Raw genomic sequence first — 16,729 nt, 5'->3', positions numbered from 1 at the left:
TTGATTAATTCAGCTAGTGGAGGACTTACTATTTTGTACACTGATTTAATTACTTTCACAGATATTCCATCCCAACCCACCAAATTTTTATTTTTTAGTGATAATATAATGTCTCCTATTTTTTTCATTGTAATACTTCTAAATTTCATGGGAGATGTATTTTTTTCGATCAAGCCCATATGGACATATATTTTTATTGTAATTTGTAACTTTGACATTTGATTTTGTCACATTGATACAGAATTCATTGAAGTGTTCCAATATTTGAGCAGGATTTACAATGGTGTTGTTTTCCTGCTTTATTTTACAAATTTCATGGCTGCCGACTTTAACACCCACTACTGATTTAACAACAGAGCACACTGCTTTTGATTTATTCTTATGATTTGAAATTATTTCACTGTTAAACATTTGTTTTGCTGCCTTTACAACATTTTTGAAAACATTTTTATATTGCTTCACATATTCAATAAAAGCTAGATGTTTGTTATATTTCAGCTCTTTGTGCAGTTGCCGTTTCCTAGCATTTGTATAAGAAGTGGTTCATTATTTGATTTCCCAGGATTCTGTAAATTGAAATTACAATAATACCTAGACGTACAAGTTCTGCACAGCAACTTTGAAAGCTACATTCCTCATTCAAATGATCAAACTCATTCCTTATTTTAAATGTTATGTTGGAATGAACAAGTATACATGAGCCTCCATGTGATTTATTTTGTCGGTGAAGTTTTGGATTTTATTTAGAAATTTTAGAGTGTCTTTCATCAGCCAATGTTCGTTCAGACATATAATTTTTACAAATTTGCATTCAGACAGGAATATTTACAATTCATCTATTTTACATGTGCTATTCAAGGAGTTAGAGTTTAGACCATTTATATTGTAATGCATAATATACATTGTTCGAGATTTATTTAGTACTGTGGGTAAATTTTCGTTTGGTAAGCATTTTTTTTCCACATGTAATGTTGCATCCCCCTCTCTGCTTATTCGTTTCCCTATTTAGTACTTTTTAAGATGTGGCATACATCAATAAACATTTTACTAAGCAATTTGGAGCCTAGCCTGTTTAGATGAAGGTTATCCATCCCCAGGCATTTGTTCAACAAGAACTTGTTTGGGTCTATAAATATTGCTCCAAGATCATTACAATGCTCCCTGATATTACTGTTTATCCTGTTTACAAAAAGCTACAGAATGATAACCACCTCAAATTGTCATAAAATAAGAGCAAAAGCATGTGGCAACTCATTAATATGAATACTAATAGAGGAAAACAGTTACAAAGTGATATTAGCCTGAAAATAAATGGAAAATTAGTCTCCTGTGGGAAAGAAACAGCAGAGGAATTCAATAACTACTTTACAGAAACAGTAGAAAACCTGGCTAACCATCTTAAAAATAGCTGTCCCTTACAACTAGAACCAAACTTATGCTCTGAGACTCTATTTCTAAGGCCTACATCTGAAATTGAAATAGAAAAGACACTGCATAGCAAAATTAAAAAAAAATCATCTGCTGGACAAGATCAGATCCCATGCTTCCTCCTTCATAATTGCAGTAACTCTATCAGTAAACCCCTCGCTCACATAATAAACTTCTCATTCCTGAATGGTACATTTCCTGGCATGCTCAAAATTGCAGAAATTATACCTGTCCACAAAAAAGGAAGCGAAGAGGATCCCAGTAATTATCGACCCATTGCACTGCTTTCAACTTTTAGTAAAGTATTTGAATATATAATGGCCACCAGAATCATGTCCTTTCTAGACAAAGAAAATATCCTGTCACCTGCTCAGTTCAGCTTCCAAAGTAAGAAAGCTACAACAGATGCAATACAAGAATTTCTAGATCATGCACTGGAGCTTGTGGACAAAAAACTCCCAGCCATAGGTATATTCCTAGATCTAACAAAGGCATTCAACATGGTTAACCATAGTATACTTCTGCAAAAGATGCATTCCTATGGAATAAGAGGAAATGCCTATGACTGGTTTAAAAGCTATCTGGAAGATCGACAGCAGTATGTCGAATTAAATGAAACTAAGCTCTCAGGTACAGCTAGCACAGCACATTCCTCCATACATACCATAAAGCAAGGCGTTCCCCAAGGCTCCGTCCTGGGCCCTTTGCTGTTCTTACTTTACATAAATGACCTTCCTCACAGCCTACCAAACACAAAAACCCTTTTATTTGCTGACGACACCTCTATACTCATATTTGCGCCCGAACAAATTCTCCAATCCAATATAGATAGAACCACAGATCAAATAAGTCGATGGCTCCAAAGTAATAGGCTGCTGATTAATGCAAAAAGGCAATTGGAATAACCTTTCACACTGCCCAAAACAGAAATCCATTACAACCAACTATATCACTGGAAAAAAATAATGTTAAACTTGAAAATGAAATAAAATTTTTGGGGGTCACTATTACTGATACGCTCACATGGAAAAGGCACATTGACGTTACCAGCACAAAACTTAGTAAAGTATGCTTCATGAATAGATCAATAAGGAACGTCACTAACACAAGTACCCTAACCACAATGAACCATGCACTCTTTCACTCCGTACTTAACTACGGAATCATCTTCTGGGGCCAAAATTCTGAATCAATTAAGATATTCAAACTGCAAAAGAAGGTAGTCAGAACAATTATGTTCAAAAAACAAAGAGACACTAGTAAACCATTATTTAAGAAACTAAATATTTTGCCCCTCCCATGCCAATACATACTAGAATTATTATTCTTTACCAAAAAAAGTATCAACAAAATTAGCAAAAATATGGACTACCATGATTATGACACAAGATCAAAAACCTCTCTAAGAATACTTCCCCACTCAACAAAACTGTACAGTGATGGTGTCAAGTGCATGGGAATAAAATTATATAATCATCTTCCAACTTTTATACAAGAAATCCAAGAAATAAATAAATTCAAACAGACAGTGAAATCTCTTTTATTAAAAGAATGCTTTTATACCATCCAGGAATATTTGGAATCAAAATTGTCTTAGTGCATGATAAAGTATCAAAGCTGAATGTTGTTAAGTCAGTTTTGTCACATCATGTAACAATTCTCTGTAAAGCTGTAACTTTAAGTAACATAATTTTGTAGGTAATGTAAAATAATCTTTCCTCTGTATTCATGTTTATTATTTTAGACTCCTGTAAACTGTATATTTGTATTGACTTATCCCATATCAGTTGTACAAGCCATTGTACTGATTTGATCCACGGGACAAATAATAAATAAATAAATAAATATTTATAACTTACTAACCTGCTGTATATTATACCACTGATAACAATTTTTGAAGTCCTGTATAAGCTTCTTGTCACTTGAATTAAGTTTCGTGTTTCACTGATGAGGTCTTCTTCACCGAGGTGCGAAGAGAATTCATTCCTACGTGAATGAAGACATAGATTTAATGTGCCAGAGGTCATACAGCATGACAGTGTCATCAAGGTCTTCAAGAGGTACGCTGGGAATCGGCATTGCCATATAGAACATTGGCACATTGGGTAAAAGCCTTCAATGAAGGTCAGCAAACTGTGCCAGACATGCATCGGGCAGGTCATCTTTGCATTCAGAAGAAGAAGTGCATGCTGTTGCTGCGTTAGTGGACAGTGATCGATGCCATATGATTCTTTAGCTCGCCCATTAAACCGGATTACAACATACGATTGTGCTTCGCATCCTGAAGGAACGCCTGGGCATGCAAAAAATTGCATCACAATGGATTCCGCAAGACTTGACAGAAATGCAGAAATGAATGTGTTACAATGCTGCTCAGACGCCCTTGGAGTGCTGTCAGCATGAAGGAGAGGCTTCCTTATGCCTTACCATGACACTGGATGAGGCATGGGCCACATCATTTGAGCCAAAACTGAAATGCCAATCCAACGAATCGCGTCATTGTGGGTCACCGCAAAAGTCGAAAGTGCGTCAGAGCCCCAGTATGATGAAAGTTGTCGTGATTCTCTTGTACGACTGTGATGGTGTTATTCTAATGCATTATGTTCCCCCATGGCAGACCGTCAATGCACAGTATTACTGTTTGTTTTTGGAGCATCAGCTGCAACCAGCTCTGCGACAGAAGCAGCGACACTTTCTGCATAACCCACCCATCGTTTTGCATGACAATGCACGGGCGCATACAGTAAAATCTGTGGCTGCTCTGTTTGGTTGATGGGACTGGGAAGTACTGTACCATCCACCATACTCCCTGGACTTAAGTCCTTGTGACTTTAATTTGATTCCGAAGATGAAGGAACCGCTTTGTGGCATTCGCTTCAGAACTCTTCCAGAGATTCGACAGGCAGTAGACCGCTCCATTCGCACCATCAACAGAACAGGCTCTGCTAACGGTATACTCCGCCTTCCACATTGCTGGCAACGGGTTCTACACAACGCTGGTGACTACTTTGAAGCACAGTAACAGGTGCAAACATGTAACTCTTTTGTATTGGTTGTGGATAAATAGTTGCCACTATTTCAGTTCCAACCCTTGTACTTTGGATTTTCTTCATGACTGCTGTAATCATTACATTCGTGGTTACTCACACAATTATGTCTAGCATGTTGTGACTGTGCATCATCATACTCACCTGGGACTGGACCAACTCCCCAGTGTTGGGCAGTGAGGCCTCACCTGCAAGCAGTAAGCTTGTATCTGCACTGTCTAATCACTCTCAGCCGCGCGGAATAACCGCACAGTTTGAGGCGTTATGTCATGGAATGCGCAATCCCTTCCATCAGAGGTTCAAGGCCTTCCTCAGGCATGGGTGTGTGTGTTGTTCTTAGCATAAGTTAGTTTAAGTAGTGTGTAAGTCTAAGGACCGAATTTGGTCCCTTAGGAATGCACACACATTTCAACACTTTTTTTTCACTCTCACTATTGTTGTTGTTGCTGCCTTTGGTTTTCCCATTAAACTCCATTTACCACTCTTGAAATACAATTAAACACAATACAGCATAACGAATAACACTTCAGGGGTGTGCTGGACATGTAGTGAATGACATCACTCTTCATAAACTTCAATATTATTAAGAGCATCAATTTTATGTGATATGTGCATGTTTGATTCACTAACAAATTTAGCAAGGTAGTTCATTCTTAGTTTGAGATTATAGGTGCTAATATAATCACCTAAGCTTCATTTTGAGCAGCTTTGCTTCAAGTATTAATATTGATATCTCCCATTGCTAACGTGTGTGAATTATCTGATTTCTTTATCCAGTGTAGCTTCTGATTCCCCAAGAAAACCATATACCAGGCTGCAAGGAAATCTGTTGGCCTACACTCTTATTACTATGCAATTTTTTCCTTAACTTTTACCTGTACAACAGCTGCCTCAAAAGCGTTTCAGCACAGTTAACAAAAGGCCATGGTGTTCTATCCATACGGTACTTTTTACATACATATAAACTTCACAACCCAAATGCAATCTGTACCATATTCATAGCCTGCTATATTTCAAACTTGTTGTTGTACCATAGAAAATAAAATATTGCTGCCAATTTGGCACCTGTTCATACTTCTGTAGCTTGTGCTTTACTTGCCACATATTGAAGTACAATCTTAGATTACAATCACGAATCACATTTTCCAATTTCGTGTGTTACATTTTCCTTTAGCTCTGGAAACAAAAAATACTGGTGTGACAAGTGTTCTAAATATGTGCATTTTGTTTTTCTTCCACTGAACTTTTGTATAATTGGGAGGTTACTGTGAATATGTTTGAAATCTCTGAAATACAGACAGCTGAACCCAATGACCTTTTCTCATATCTCTCTGAGATTGCCAAAATTTCTACCTGGCTTATGTGAGGCAGCTGATGCTGTTTTACCTAAGGATTGGTCTATGTTGTCTGCGAAAGTTCTGAAACAACTTCTGATACGTCCAATGCCTCTAAAGCTCTAGCAGTTGCAATCCAACATCAATTTCTTCAGCTGATGTCTTTTCAGGCTGTGTAACCAATCCGACATTGCTTGAATTGCTCCTAATATCTCTTCAGACATTTCTTTCTTAGATAGTTGTTTCTGTGCAGACATGCTTTGTAAATTGATCTCTTAAATCACTACTTGCTTCAGTAAACTTCAAGCTGCAAACTTCTTTAAATTTCTTTGATGTCACAAGTATTTCTTGGTTTTCACAGAACTGTTCCATCAATTTATATCTGTCTGGAGTAGTAACCATAAATTTATTTACATATGAGTTCTAGCATTAAAAGGTTTTTTGCTTTTCACATTTAACCAAATATAACATTGCTGATGATAATTTACGGCAAGGTTTGCCGACAAGATAAAGAATGGAACCTTTAACACTAGATTGTGTACTCACGGCAGTTCTCCGTGGCCTTTTTTTTTTTTTTTTTTTTGTACGACTTGGAAAGAGAGAAAAATTAATGAATGATCACCGATGCGTCGGTTCTCAATTGTGTTCAGGAGACGTACAGATTGATTGCGCGAAAATAGTTTCTCAAATGAACTCTTAACCCGGATTGCTTTCACGCAATCAGACTCTTCAATGAAATTACCTAAGGGACCTATTTGAATAATAAAAAAAATTGGAAATGAATGCAAAACAGTGAAATTTTGTAAAAAAAGTTGTCAAATCGGAAATTGAACACATTAATGGTCTCCCAAATACAATCGGGACACCGCGATAAAGAGCGAATCTATAACAAAGTTCATTTAAACATATACATTAATTTAAAGAAAAGAATATGCATAGATTTTCTGTACAGTGAAGCATCAATATATTCTCAAAGAACAAAGGCGTTAAACTATAAACATTAACAAATTTACAATGAATACAAAACTTACATTTTTATGTTTTTCTCATACATGGAGCAGTCCAACAATCGCTGCTTTTGTATGTGTGATATTTTGTAAAAATTAAGTGTCCTGGCGTGCGCGTAAGTATTTTTTATCGTCACAAGGTTTACAAAAGCGGTTTTTTTTTGTTTTTTTTTTTTTTCCTTGGTGATAACGTGGTTTTTCACACTAAATGAAATATAACTTGCAGCGGTGCTACACAACACGTCTTAACAAGTCGGCGACCAAGCATAAAAGGTAATGAAGTACATGTTAACATATCGGAAACCAGAAGTACAACTAACTATAAAGACTCTAGAATTTTCCTAACAAATGATAAATTGTTCTTTCTTCTGTTTCGCAGCTTCTTGCTATCAAGCGCTGCGGCAATGATTTTAAATAACTCCGCCCAGCGAGTCATAGTGTTTAAAAGTACCTTTTAAACACTGGCCGCGCGTCTTGGTATAGGCGCACGTTATAAACATATTTCGTTTCTTTACTCTCGTGTTGTCATGCTTAGTATCATTACAAACTACAGCTCGATGGCTGTCCTTTTCTCATATGCAAAATGTCTGAAATCCAATAATATCACAGAATTCTTTTCCAGTTTTTCCTGGAGAGCTCTTGTGGCACTGTGGCCTTCTTCCTTGTAGACAGTGGTTGCTCCACCAATAATCATACAATTCCATTATCATAACATTCATTTAGTTATTCATTGCCCATATTTTATAGAAGTATTATGAAGGAGAAAATTAATTCTGGTTGTTGATTCAAGGAATGAAAAGTAGCAGTAAGAAACAAATTCTGTACATTTATTTACAATTAACTATAATGAAATGGCTTGAGGAAATGGAAAATATTTCCCAAGGTTATGTATACACTGTCGAACTTTTATATGATTTTACATGGACTCCTCATATTTTCTCTTTTACCAAAAATTTAATAAACATTTTGTCCTTAACTAGCTCATACTGAGTAATAAAGGCTGATCTGTAAATATTCAACTTGAAGAAAGACAGCTTCTCAGCCAAGATCGCATTTGTCAAAACTTTATATACAGTGACTTATTTTGGTAAACAGACTTAATATCATGTGATTTCAGTACAGGTTAATACATATGGCCAATTTGAGCTATAAATATACTCCTTATCTTAATTAGCTGGACAGGTGATGTAAGATGTATTGGCATGTCAAAGTTAAGAGCAGTACAGGTACATAAAATATATTCAAAGCTAAAACCAGTATTTACAAAATGTTTCACTGAGGGCATCCATCCCATAAGTCATCACTCTGTGAACTGAATTAGAGAACAGATGCACTCAGAAAAAACATTTTGTAAATACCATTTTTAACTAACTGACAGACTGATCGCCATATAAATCTAAGGGCAGTTTCCAGTCCCTTAGATGTAGGAGATATAAATATAAAAAACTTACATACTTTGCTTACTTGCCATTATGTCATACGGGATCATATGCTGGGGTAACTCATCAAACAGAGCAAGAGTTTTTAGCATGCAAAAGCATGTTATAAGAATCATTTGTGATGTAATTTCAAGGACATCATGTAAAAACCTGTTCAAGGAACTTTGTATACTAACCATTGGTTCCCAGTATATTTATTCCTTAATGAAATTTGTTGCAAGTAATATATCTCAATTTCCAATCAATAGTTCAATACATAGTATCAATACTAGGAATAAGAACAATCTACATAAAGACCTAAAATTACTTACCTTGGTCCAAAAAGGGGTCCAGTATTCAGGAACACACATTTTCAATAAATTGCCAGCAACCATTAACAACTTGGTTTCAGATAAAGCACAGTTTATTCAGAGTTTGAAAGACTTTTTTTGGTAGGCAACTCCTTCTACTCCTTAGATGAATGTTTTAGCAGGAACTGTTAGAACAGCTTAAGTAAAAACATCTGTCAGATTTCAGTTTTGACAGCACTTGGTCACAACAATCAAGATTAGGTATTTTGTGTATGATAAATTTATTAAAAGTGCATAACTATGTTTCATCCTGACAGTGTATTAATTCCATAAATATTAACAGTTCCAGTTTACTGTAATGACAGTCTCCTGAGAAGTGGTCATGGTGGTGGGTACTATATTCAAATGTTTTATGTTTTTTATGTTTCACTTTCTGACATGTTCCATACCCATGAGACTTGTCTCATTCTTGGGTCTGTGGAATGAAAATTGAATCTAATCTAGAGTTCATGAAAGCAAGATTATACTAATTACAGTATGTGCATAGGCATTTAAGCAATCAGTTTTCCCTCTCACCATACATGATTAGAGTGGTTAGATCCCTGACATGTGATACCATTGGTACCATTGCAAGTGGCCTCTGCTAAGCACTCCACAGGAATTTGCAGAGTATGTGTCTAGGTGTAGACCAGTGTCACATCCCCTTGCTCCTTGAGACAATGTGGGGAGGCCTGGAATTTAATCCAGGGCATTGGTGCAAAGTCTGGTAATTGGAACCTGTACACCACCACCTCACCTACCCTTGCTAGCCAAATACCGATGATAAAAATTTTTGCCACCACCAGGATTTGTTCTGGCTATGTCAGAATCAAGTGCCACCATGTAAGTGTGCAATGGTGACATGGAGGTGGACAAGATACCTGGATATATATGGGTTTTAGTTTGTGGGTTAGTGTAGTTATATTTTGCAGAATAAAACTTGAATTTATGATAGAGTGATTTAAGAGATGATATTTATAACTCTTGGGTTGTGTAAAGAGTTACAAGGCCAATTTACCAGTCCCATCTATGTACAAACTCCTCATCATTCAAAAGAAATCTGTGTTACAGGATTATGGATATAAAAAAGATATTTGTTCTCATTAAAGGTAATAATGACACATTATTTTTACATTTTTTATGAATTCATTAAAAAACTCATCATTTTCTTCTTGTCAGTGCTGTCGCTGCAAAATTCATCATATGGTTACATTTGAGCAGCATTAAAATGTGTTCTTATTGATTTTACCTCTTATTTATTATTGTGCAATATACCAGAAATAACAAACATTAGTATAAAAAAGTATAATATTGGGACTATGCCCAACACTTTTACATTCACCTTTTTTACAAAAATTTGTACATTTGAAAATATGACAAGAACTGTACAATATGAATTATTGTTAATCTTCTTACATAGAAGCGACAGAACAGTCATAAAATTTTGGCACTAATCAATCTTGATGCTCTGTATAACTGAGCTTCATGATTGTTTTTGAAGTTCATAGTGCAATATTTTTAAAATATATTAATCACATGTATTTTGATCAAAAAATATCTTAGGAAAATATCATTCAATTAAATGGCAGCATGGCTACTTCTTCCACATCCACACAGACTGTTGGTGATACATGTTTTATATTTATCAGCCTTTGAAGGCATTCATAATGCTGCTGATCTTGAGTCCAGGAGACTGAAGTACACATTTAAGTGGGACAGTGTCACAGTGAAAATGTCATTTACCGTAGGCCAGTGAAGAGCAGGGTATATCAGACATGAATAGTATACTGCAATCTCTCCTCTTCCTTCTGTTGATGAAATCTGTAACAAAAGGAAATATGTTTATTGAAACCATAATGAATGTTGTCACCATTCACCAGTTCTTTCAGTAAAATGAATCTTCATGGCCAAACAAGATTGGATCCCGTTTCTCTTCAATTGCCAAAAGGAGAAAAACATGTAAGTGATTTTCAAGACTATATTATGGAAAGGGAAGAGGAAATAGAAAAATATGAGATGAGGGATGTGAAACAGTAAGAAAAAGAGTACAGAAAGACATAAGTTGAAACAAGTACCTGAAGTAGAAAACACACCTTTTTAATTATCGAGGTTGTTGGAGGATGAACCATCACAAAACAGTTCTGTATAGTATGGAGGATTTAGGAGACAGACAACACAACACTGTGATTTCAAAAAGAATGCAATAGGCCTAGCACAAAGGCAGGGAGGTTCTGAAAGATGTGAATATTACCAAATCATCAACTTAATAAATGGTGGTTCCAGAATTACAACAATAATTATTTATAAATGGCTTATAGAAATTGACCTGGTGAAAGATAAGCTCAGATCCCAGAAAAATGAAGACATACCACCATTTATATTTATTTGAAATTATGAAGGTAGCAGGGGCAAAGTATAGGAAGCAAATGGTTAGAGAACAGGAAAAGAAGAGAATTAAGATATCTGAGATGTGATGCTGTAGAAGGGTGTTGAAAATGAGGTAGATTTATAAGATAATAAATTAAGAGGTTCTTGGCAGAATCAGCAAGTAAAGGAAAATATGGAGAACACTGACAAAAAGATATGGCAGGATGATAGGATATAGAATAACTAACAAGGTACTAGAGGGAGCTGTAGAGGGTAAAAACTGTTGGGGAAAATGTGCTGGCGTAAGCTGTCACCAACACACTGGTCGCCAAAGATGTAGCAAGAAGATCAATAGTAGGTGCTGGACCAAGCACACCTATCAGGAGAGAGGCCAAAGACAGACTCACAACCAATGCACCACCAATGCCCTCTCGACCGCAAGTATTTAGATCACTGCCGTTGAACAGAGGGCTCAGTTTCAGTCACTAGCTCAATCACTATCCTAGTTGGCATCTGTCAGTTCACATCACTGGCTTCAAGAGTGTATAGCGTCAGGAGTATTGTTTATTGTGGGACATGTATTTCACCAGCAGTGAGGCTAACATGGACTATTATTTGAAGAGCTTTTATCTAAACACATGGACTCTCTTAAACATAAGTACCTTTCTGTTAATGTAAATAAAGAACCCTGTTAATACATGTGTGTAGTTGTGTTGTAGAAAGAGGATACTGGCCATCAAAGAACAGCCTCTCCTTTGATTCCTATGGTCCAAGAATCTACAGTGTCAAGGAGGACACAAAAGTAGTGACAAGGACACTACAGTGGCAAAGAGGAAAATTCAGTGCCAATCGAAGTTAATAAACTTGGCCAAAGATTTTGCTTGCAGGGGTGCTCATGTTCAAGTGTTTGCTGATTTGTTGTGTTCTTGCATATATTCCAGGAGGGGAGCCGCCTAACTAAACAAATTTCTCTTTTCAGATGCTTTGCTTGCTTTTTTGCTATAACTTATTTGTGTAGACAATGGTTACCCCACCTCCTCCAACCACCCTTGCCTTAGCCGCAAATGACCAATGTGATGGACCTAACACAAGTTATTGTGTTTCAAAACCAACAAATTGCTACCCTGCTGACGACAGTACAACAGCTACTGGCTGCACAAGCTGTGTTGGCCGCACAACCAACCAACCAACCAGCACAGCAAATGCTGCCGACCAGCATACCAATGTTCCAGCAATTTAACAACACAGAAGAGGAATGGCTTGAATAACTGAATCAGTTCCAAGCACACTGTCAAGTTCGCCATTTTCGAGGTACTGTATAGCTGCAATGCTTTCTTTTGATTGCAGGGTCCCCAGTGTTCAGGTTAATACGAAAACTGTTCCCAACCACCTCTCTGGACAAAATCAGCTCTGACCAAGTAATCACTGCATTAGCTCAGTACTATGACCAGCAAGTCCAAGTAACTGAAGACAGATAGTTCTTTCACTTGCCGAAAAAGCCGGAACAGATGTACCGCCAGTGGTACACAGAACTAACGAGCATGACTAGGAAGTGTAAATTTAAGTGTATTTGTGGCAATTTCTACAGTGATTTAATTATTAGACCCAGATGGTAGAATATGGGAACAGATCCTAAAGTACTGTGATCCATCACTTCCTCAAGTATTGCAAATCTTAGAACAAGATCCATCACTTCCTCAAGTATTGCAAATCTTAGAGCAATATGATTCGGGTGTCATGGTGGCTGATAAGTTTGATCGGGCTCCAATTTGTTGGGTTGAGTCACCTCTTGCTCAAGACCACCCCAAGCAGCCACAACAAAGAGCGCGTACACAGCCACACGGAGAGCCACCTAGACATATAAACATACTTGTGAATTTAGTGAAGTATTGCCCTAGATGTTTTGCTTGCCATGAGAAACAGGATTGCCAATCATGTAACACAACAGGTTACACATGTGGAAAAAAAGGCCATGTCCAACTAGTCTGTTTGCAACAGCATAAAACCGCCAATTTTTCCCATACCCCACAAAAAAAAATGCTCATGTACATTCAGTGAACGCTGTGTTTCCAAAACCTACAACACATTCTGATGAAAGTAAGATTATGGTTGTGCCTCCTTCTCACCCTAGTGCTGGGCAACAACATTCTAACAAACTATGTGTCTCATTACAAATTTCTGGCCATCATGTGAACTTTCAGTTAGAAACAGGTGCCACTTCCTACACGCTCTGCTCAAAAATTGCGACATTGGGCTTTGTTGCTTTCACAGTATCAGTATGAAATTTTATACAGACCTACAGCAAAGCATGGCAATGCAAACACCCAATCTCACCTTCTAATTGGCCCAGGCTCTGATTTTGATGCATCTGCCACATCAGTGCACAGGACTCTGAATTGCTGGAATCTTTTCTCTTGCACTACAGAAAAATTGCACAAGCCACGGAAGCAGACCCAGATCTCAAGGCTTTGTTGCATTACATTCACATGTCTTGGCCTTGTTCATTGAACAGTATCCTGAACTCAGTTGTGTACTGATATTTTGCAAGTCGACATAACCTTTCAGTTCAACAAGGTGTGATTCTAGTTCAAAATGACAGTGGACAATCATGTGTGCTTATTCCCAAAGTGTTGCAAAAGGATGTGTTGCGATTGCTCCATCAATTGTTCGCACTACACAGTTAGCACAATGGCACTGTACTTTGTAAGGCATGGATGCTTACATTGAACAATTGATGTCACAGTGTCACACATTCACAGAAAACCAATCTGCTCCACCGCAGACATTCTCAGCTTGGCCTAAGACTCAATCGCCATGGCAATGAGTGCACATTGACTTTGCAGGACCATATTGCAACAATCGTTGGCTCATAGTGGTAGACTCTTTTAGCAAGTTCCCATTTGCAGTGCATATGGCTTCTACCACATCACGTAGCACAATTCCAACGTTGTCATCCATATTTTGCATAGGTTGTCAGAAGTGCTTGTGTCAGACATTTCACTTCACGTGTTTGTGAACTGTTTGTGAATGAAATGGCATTTGTCATCCAACAGATGCTCTGTTTCACCCCCAGTCCAATGGGGAAGCAGAACACTTAGTAATGCACTTTCAGACAACAAATGGCCAAGGTTCACACTTCCCACACAAGGGAACAGCTGGTGCAACTCTTTCTCACCTCCTATCGCTCCAGATGGACCATCACCAGCAGAACTTCGACATGGTCACTGCCATCGAATGCTGCTACACTTGCTACACCGGCCACAGCATCCAGAGCCACCAGTGGTCCACAAGTATCGCTTTGTGCCCACACAATCTTTTTCTTTTCTGTGTTTATGGCACCCATGGGCGCTGAGAAAGAGGCATGATCCAGGAATGCATTGGCTCTTGTATGTACTCAACTGCAGGTCCCAATGGTTTTGCAGCACCACCGTCAGAACCAAATTCATGCATACCATTTGCCTCATGATTCTCCTGCTTTTCTTCCCCTAAGGTTCAAGGTCTCCCAGGACCGTGCGGCCTTCGCAACTGCCCACTGCTGTCACCAGGACACCCCAGGAGAAGCAGATGGATGATGTGCCCTCACCTTCACATGCCGACTCAATGGACCTGGACCCGCCATTGCCGTCATTGCCCCACAACATGCCCTCAGTCCTGGACATGTGCCCTGGCAGCAGTTTTCCAGAGGATGTTCCTCTTGGCTTACAAGCCAGATTGCAGGGTACGGTTGGGAGTACACCATTCTGCACAATCCTGGCTCCTGGCTCATCACTACATCCAGCATTCTACCCCCCACTCCACTGTCATTCACATCTTTACTACATGAAAACAGTGTGGCATTTCGTGGGGAAGGAATATGCCGGTGTAAGCTGTCACCGCCACACCTGTCAGCAAAGATGGAGCAAGAAGATCAATAGGAGGTGCTGGATCAAGTGCACCTGTCAGAAGAGAGGCCAGAGACAGACTTACAAGCAACATGCCTCCAATGCCTTCTCAACCGCAAGTATTTAGATTGCTGCCACTGACCGGAGGGCTCAGTCACTAGCTCACTCTCAATCACTAGCTCAGTCACTGTCGTAGTTGGCGTCTGTCAGTTCACATCACCTGCTACGAGAGTGCATAGTGACCAGAGTAGTGTTTATAGTGAGACTTTGTATTCACCAGCAGTAAGGCTAACATGGAGCTTATACCACAACACATGGACCCTCTTGAAGACAAGTAGCTTCCTGTTAATATAAATACAGAACCCTGTTAATACATGTGTGCTTTAGTGTTATAGAAAGAGAATAATGGCCACCAAACAACATCCTCTCCCTTGATTCCTATAGTACAAGACTCTACAGTATTGATGAGGACACAACAGTCGCAATGAGGACACTACAGAAGACAGAGATTGGAATGTTGTTTGTTGTGGTCTTCAATCTGAAGATTAGTTTGATGCAGCTCTCCACATTACTGTATCCTAGGCAATCCTTTTTATCTCTGAGTAACTACAGTGTACTACATATCCTCCCTTCCCCCCCCCCCCCCCTTGCACATACACACTTCCTTCTAGTACTAAATTGGTGGTCCCTTGATGTCTTAGACTGTGTGCTATCAGTTGATTCCTTCTTTTAGTCAGGTTATGCCATAAATTTCTTTTCTCCCAGTTCTATTCAGTACTTCCACATTGGTTAGATGATCTACCCATGTAATCTTCAGCTTTCTTCTGTAGCAACACATTTCAAAAGCTTCTATTCTCTTCTTGTGCAAACCATTTGTTGACCATGTTTCACTTCAATACATGGCTACCTTCCATACAAATACCCCCAGAAAAGACTTCCTAACCCTTGAATCTATATTTGATGTTAGCAAATTTCTCTTCTTCATAAATGCTTTTCTGGCCATTGCCAGCCTATATTTTATATCCTCTCTACTTTAGCCACCATCAGTTATTTTGTTGCACAATAGCAAAACATGTCTACTACTTTTAAGTGTCTCATTTCCTAATCTCATTCTCTCAGCATCACGTAATTTAATTCAGCTACAGTGTCTTGAAAATGTTATAAGAAAAACATTAACAAACTTGAAGCAAGGGTAACATAGTGTATTGCAATTAAATCAAGTGAGGCTGAGGGAATTAGTTTAGGAAATGGGACATTTAAGAGAATTAGAGGAGAATTGCTATTTGGACAGCAAAAGAACTGACCATGGCTGAAGTAGAGAAGATATGAAACACAGACTGGCAAGAACAAGAGTATTCCTGAAAAAGAGAAATTTGATAACTTTCTGATGTAGGTTTTAAGTGTTAAGAAGTCTTCTCTGAAAGTATTTGCCAGAAGTGTAACATTATATGGAAGTGAAATATGAATGATAGACAGTTCAGACAAGAAGAGAACAGCTTTTGAAATCAAATGCTGCACGAAAATTCTGAAGTTTATATGTGATTAGTTAATTAAAGAAGACTAATTTCATCAGTGTGGGGAAGAAACCATGGCACAACTTGACTAAAAAGGGGATAGCTTGATAGGACACACACTGAGATCAAGGAGTAGTTGCTTTGGTAACGGGGGAGAGTAGATGAGGTGAGGGGTAATAACCTGTACAGGGAGACACAGGCTTGGCATCAGTAAGCAGTTCAAGTGGATATAGGTTGCAGTAGTTATGGAGAGATGAAGTCACATGCATTGGATGGAATATTATGGACAGAATTATCAAATCCATCTTTACACTTAAATCTATCACCACCACCACAAACAACAGCAGCAACAACCACCTCTTTACCCACATAGTACTCTGATA

The 16,729-nt window shown here is 38.1% G+C and overlaps 1 protein-coding gene across 1 annotated transcript in view; it reads right to left on the bottom strand.

Moving 5' to 3' along the window:
- Positions 1-9,913: 9,913 nt before the first annotated feature.
- Positions 9,914-16,729, bottom strand: part of LOC126094923 (Down syndrome cell adhesion molecule-like protein Dscam2) — an 873,814-nt gene continuing 866,998 nt past the window's right edge. The window contains exon 38 of the mRNA XM_049909573.1: positions 9,914-10,405. Coding sequence (XP_049765530.1) covers positions 10,354-10,405 — 52 coding nt within the window. The 3' untranslated portion in view covers positions 9,914-10,353. The remainder of the gene's footprint in view (positions 10,406-16,729) is intronic.

The sequence above is a fragment of the Schistocerca cancellata genome, chromosome 1 (genome assembly GCF_023864275.1).
Source record: "Schistocerca cancellata isolate TAMUIC-IGC-003103 chromosome 1, iqSchCanc2.1, whole genome shotgun sequence".
Taxonomy (NCBI): Eukaryota; Metazoa; Arthropoda; class Insecta; order Orthoptera; family Acrididae; genus Schistocerca; species Schistocerca cancellata.
Note: the sequence above shows the minus strand (reverse complement) of the source record. Positions and strands in the feature narration are given on the sequence as shown.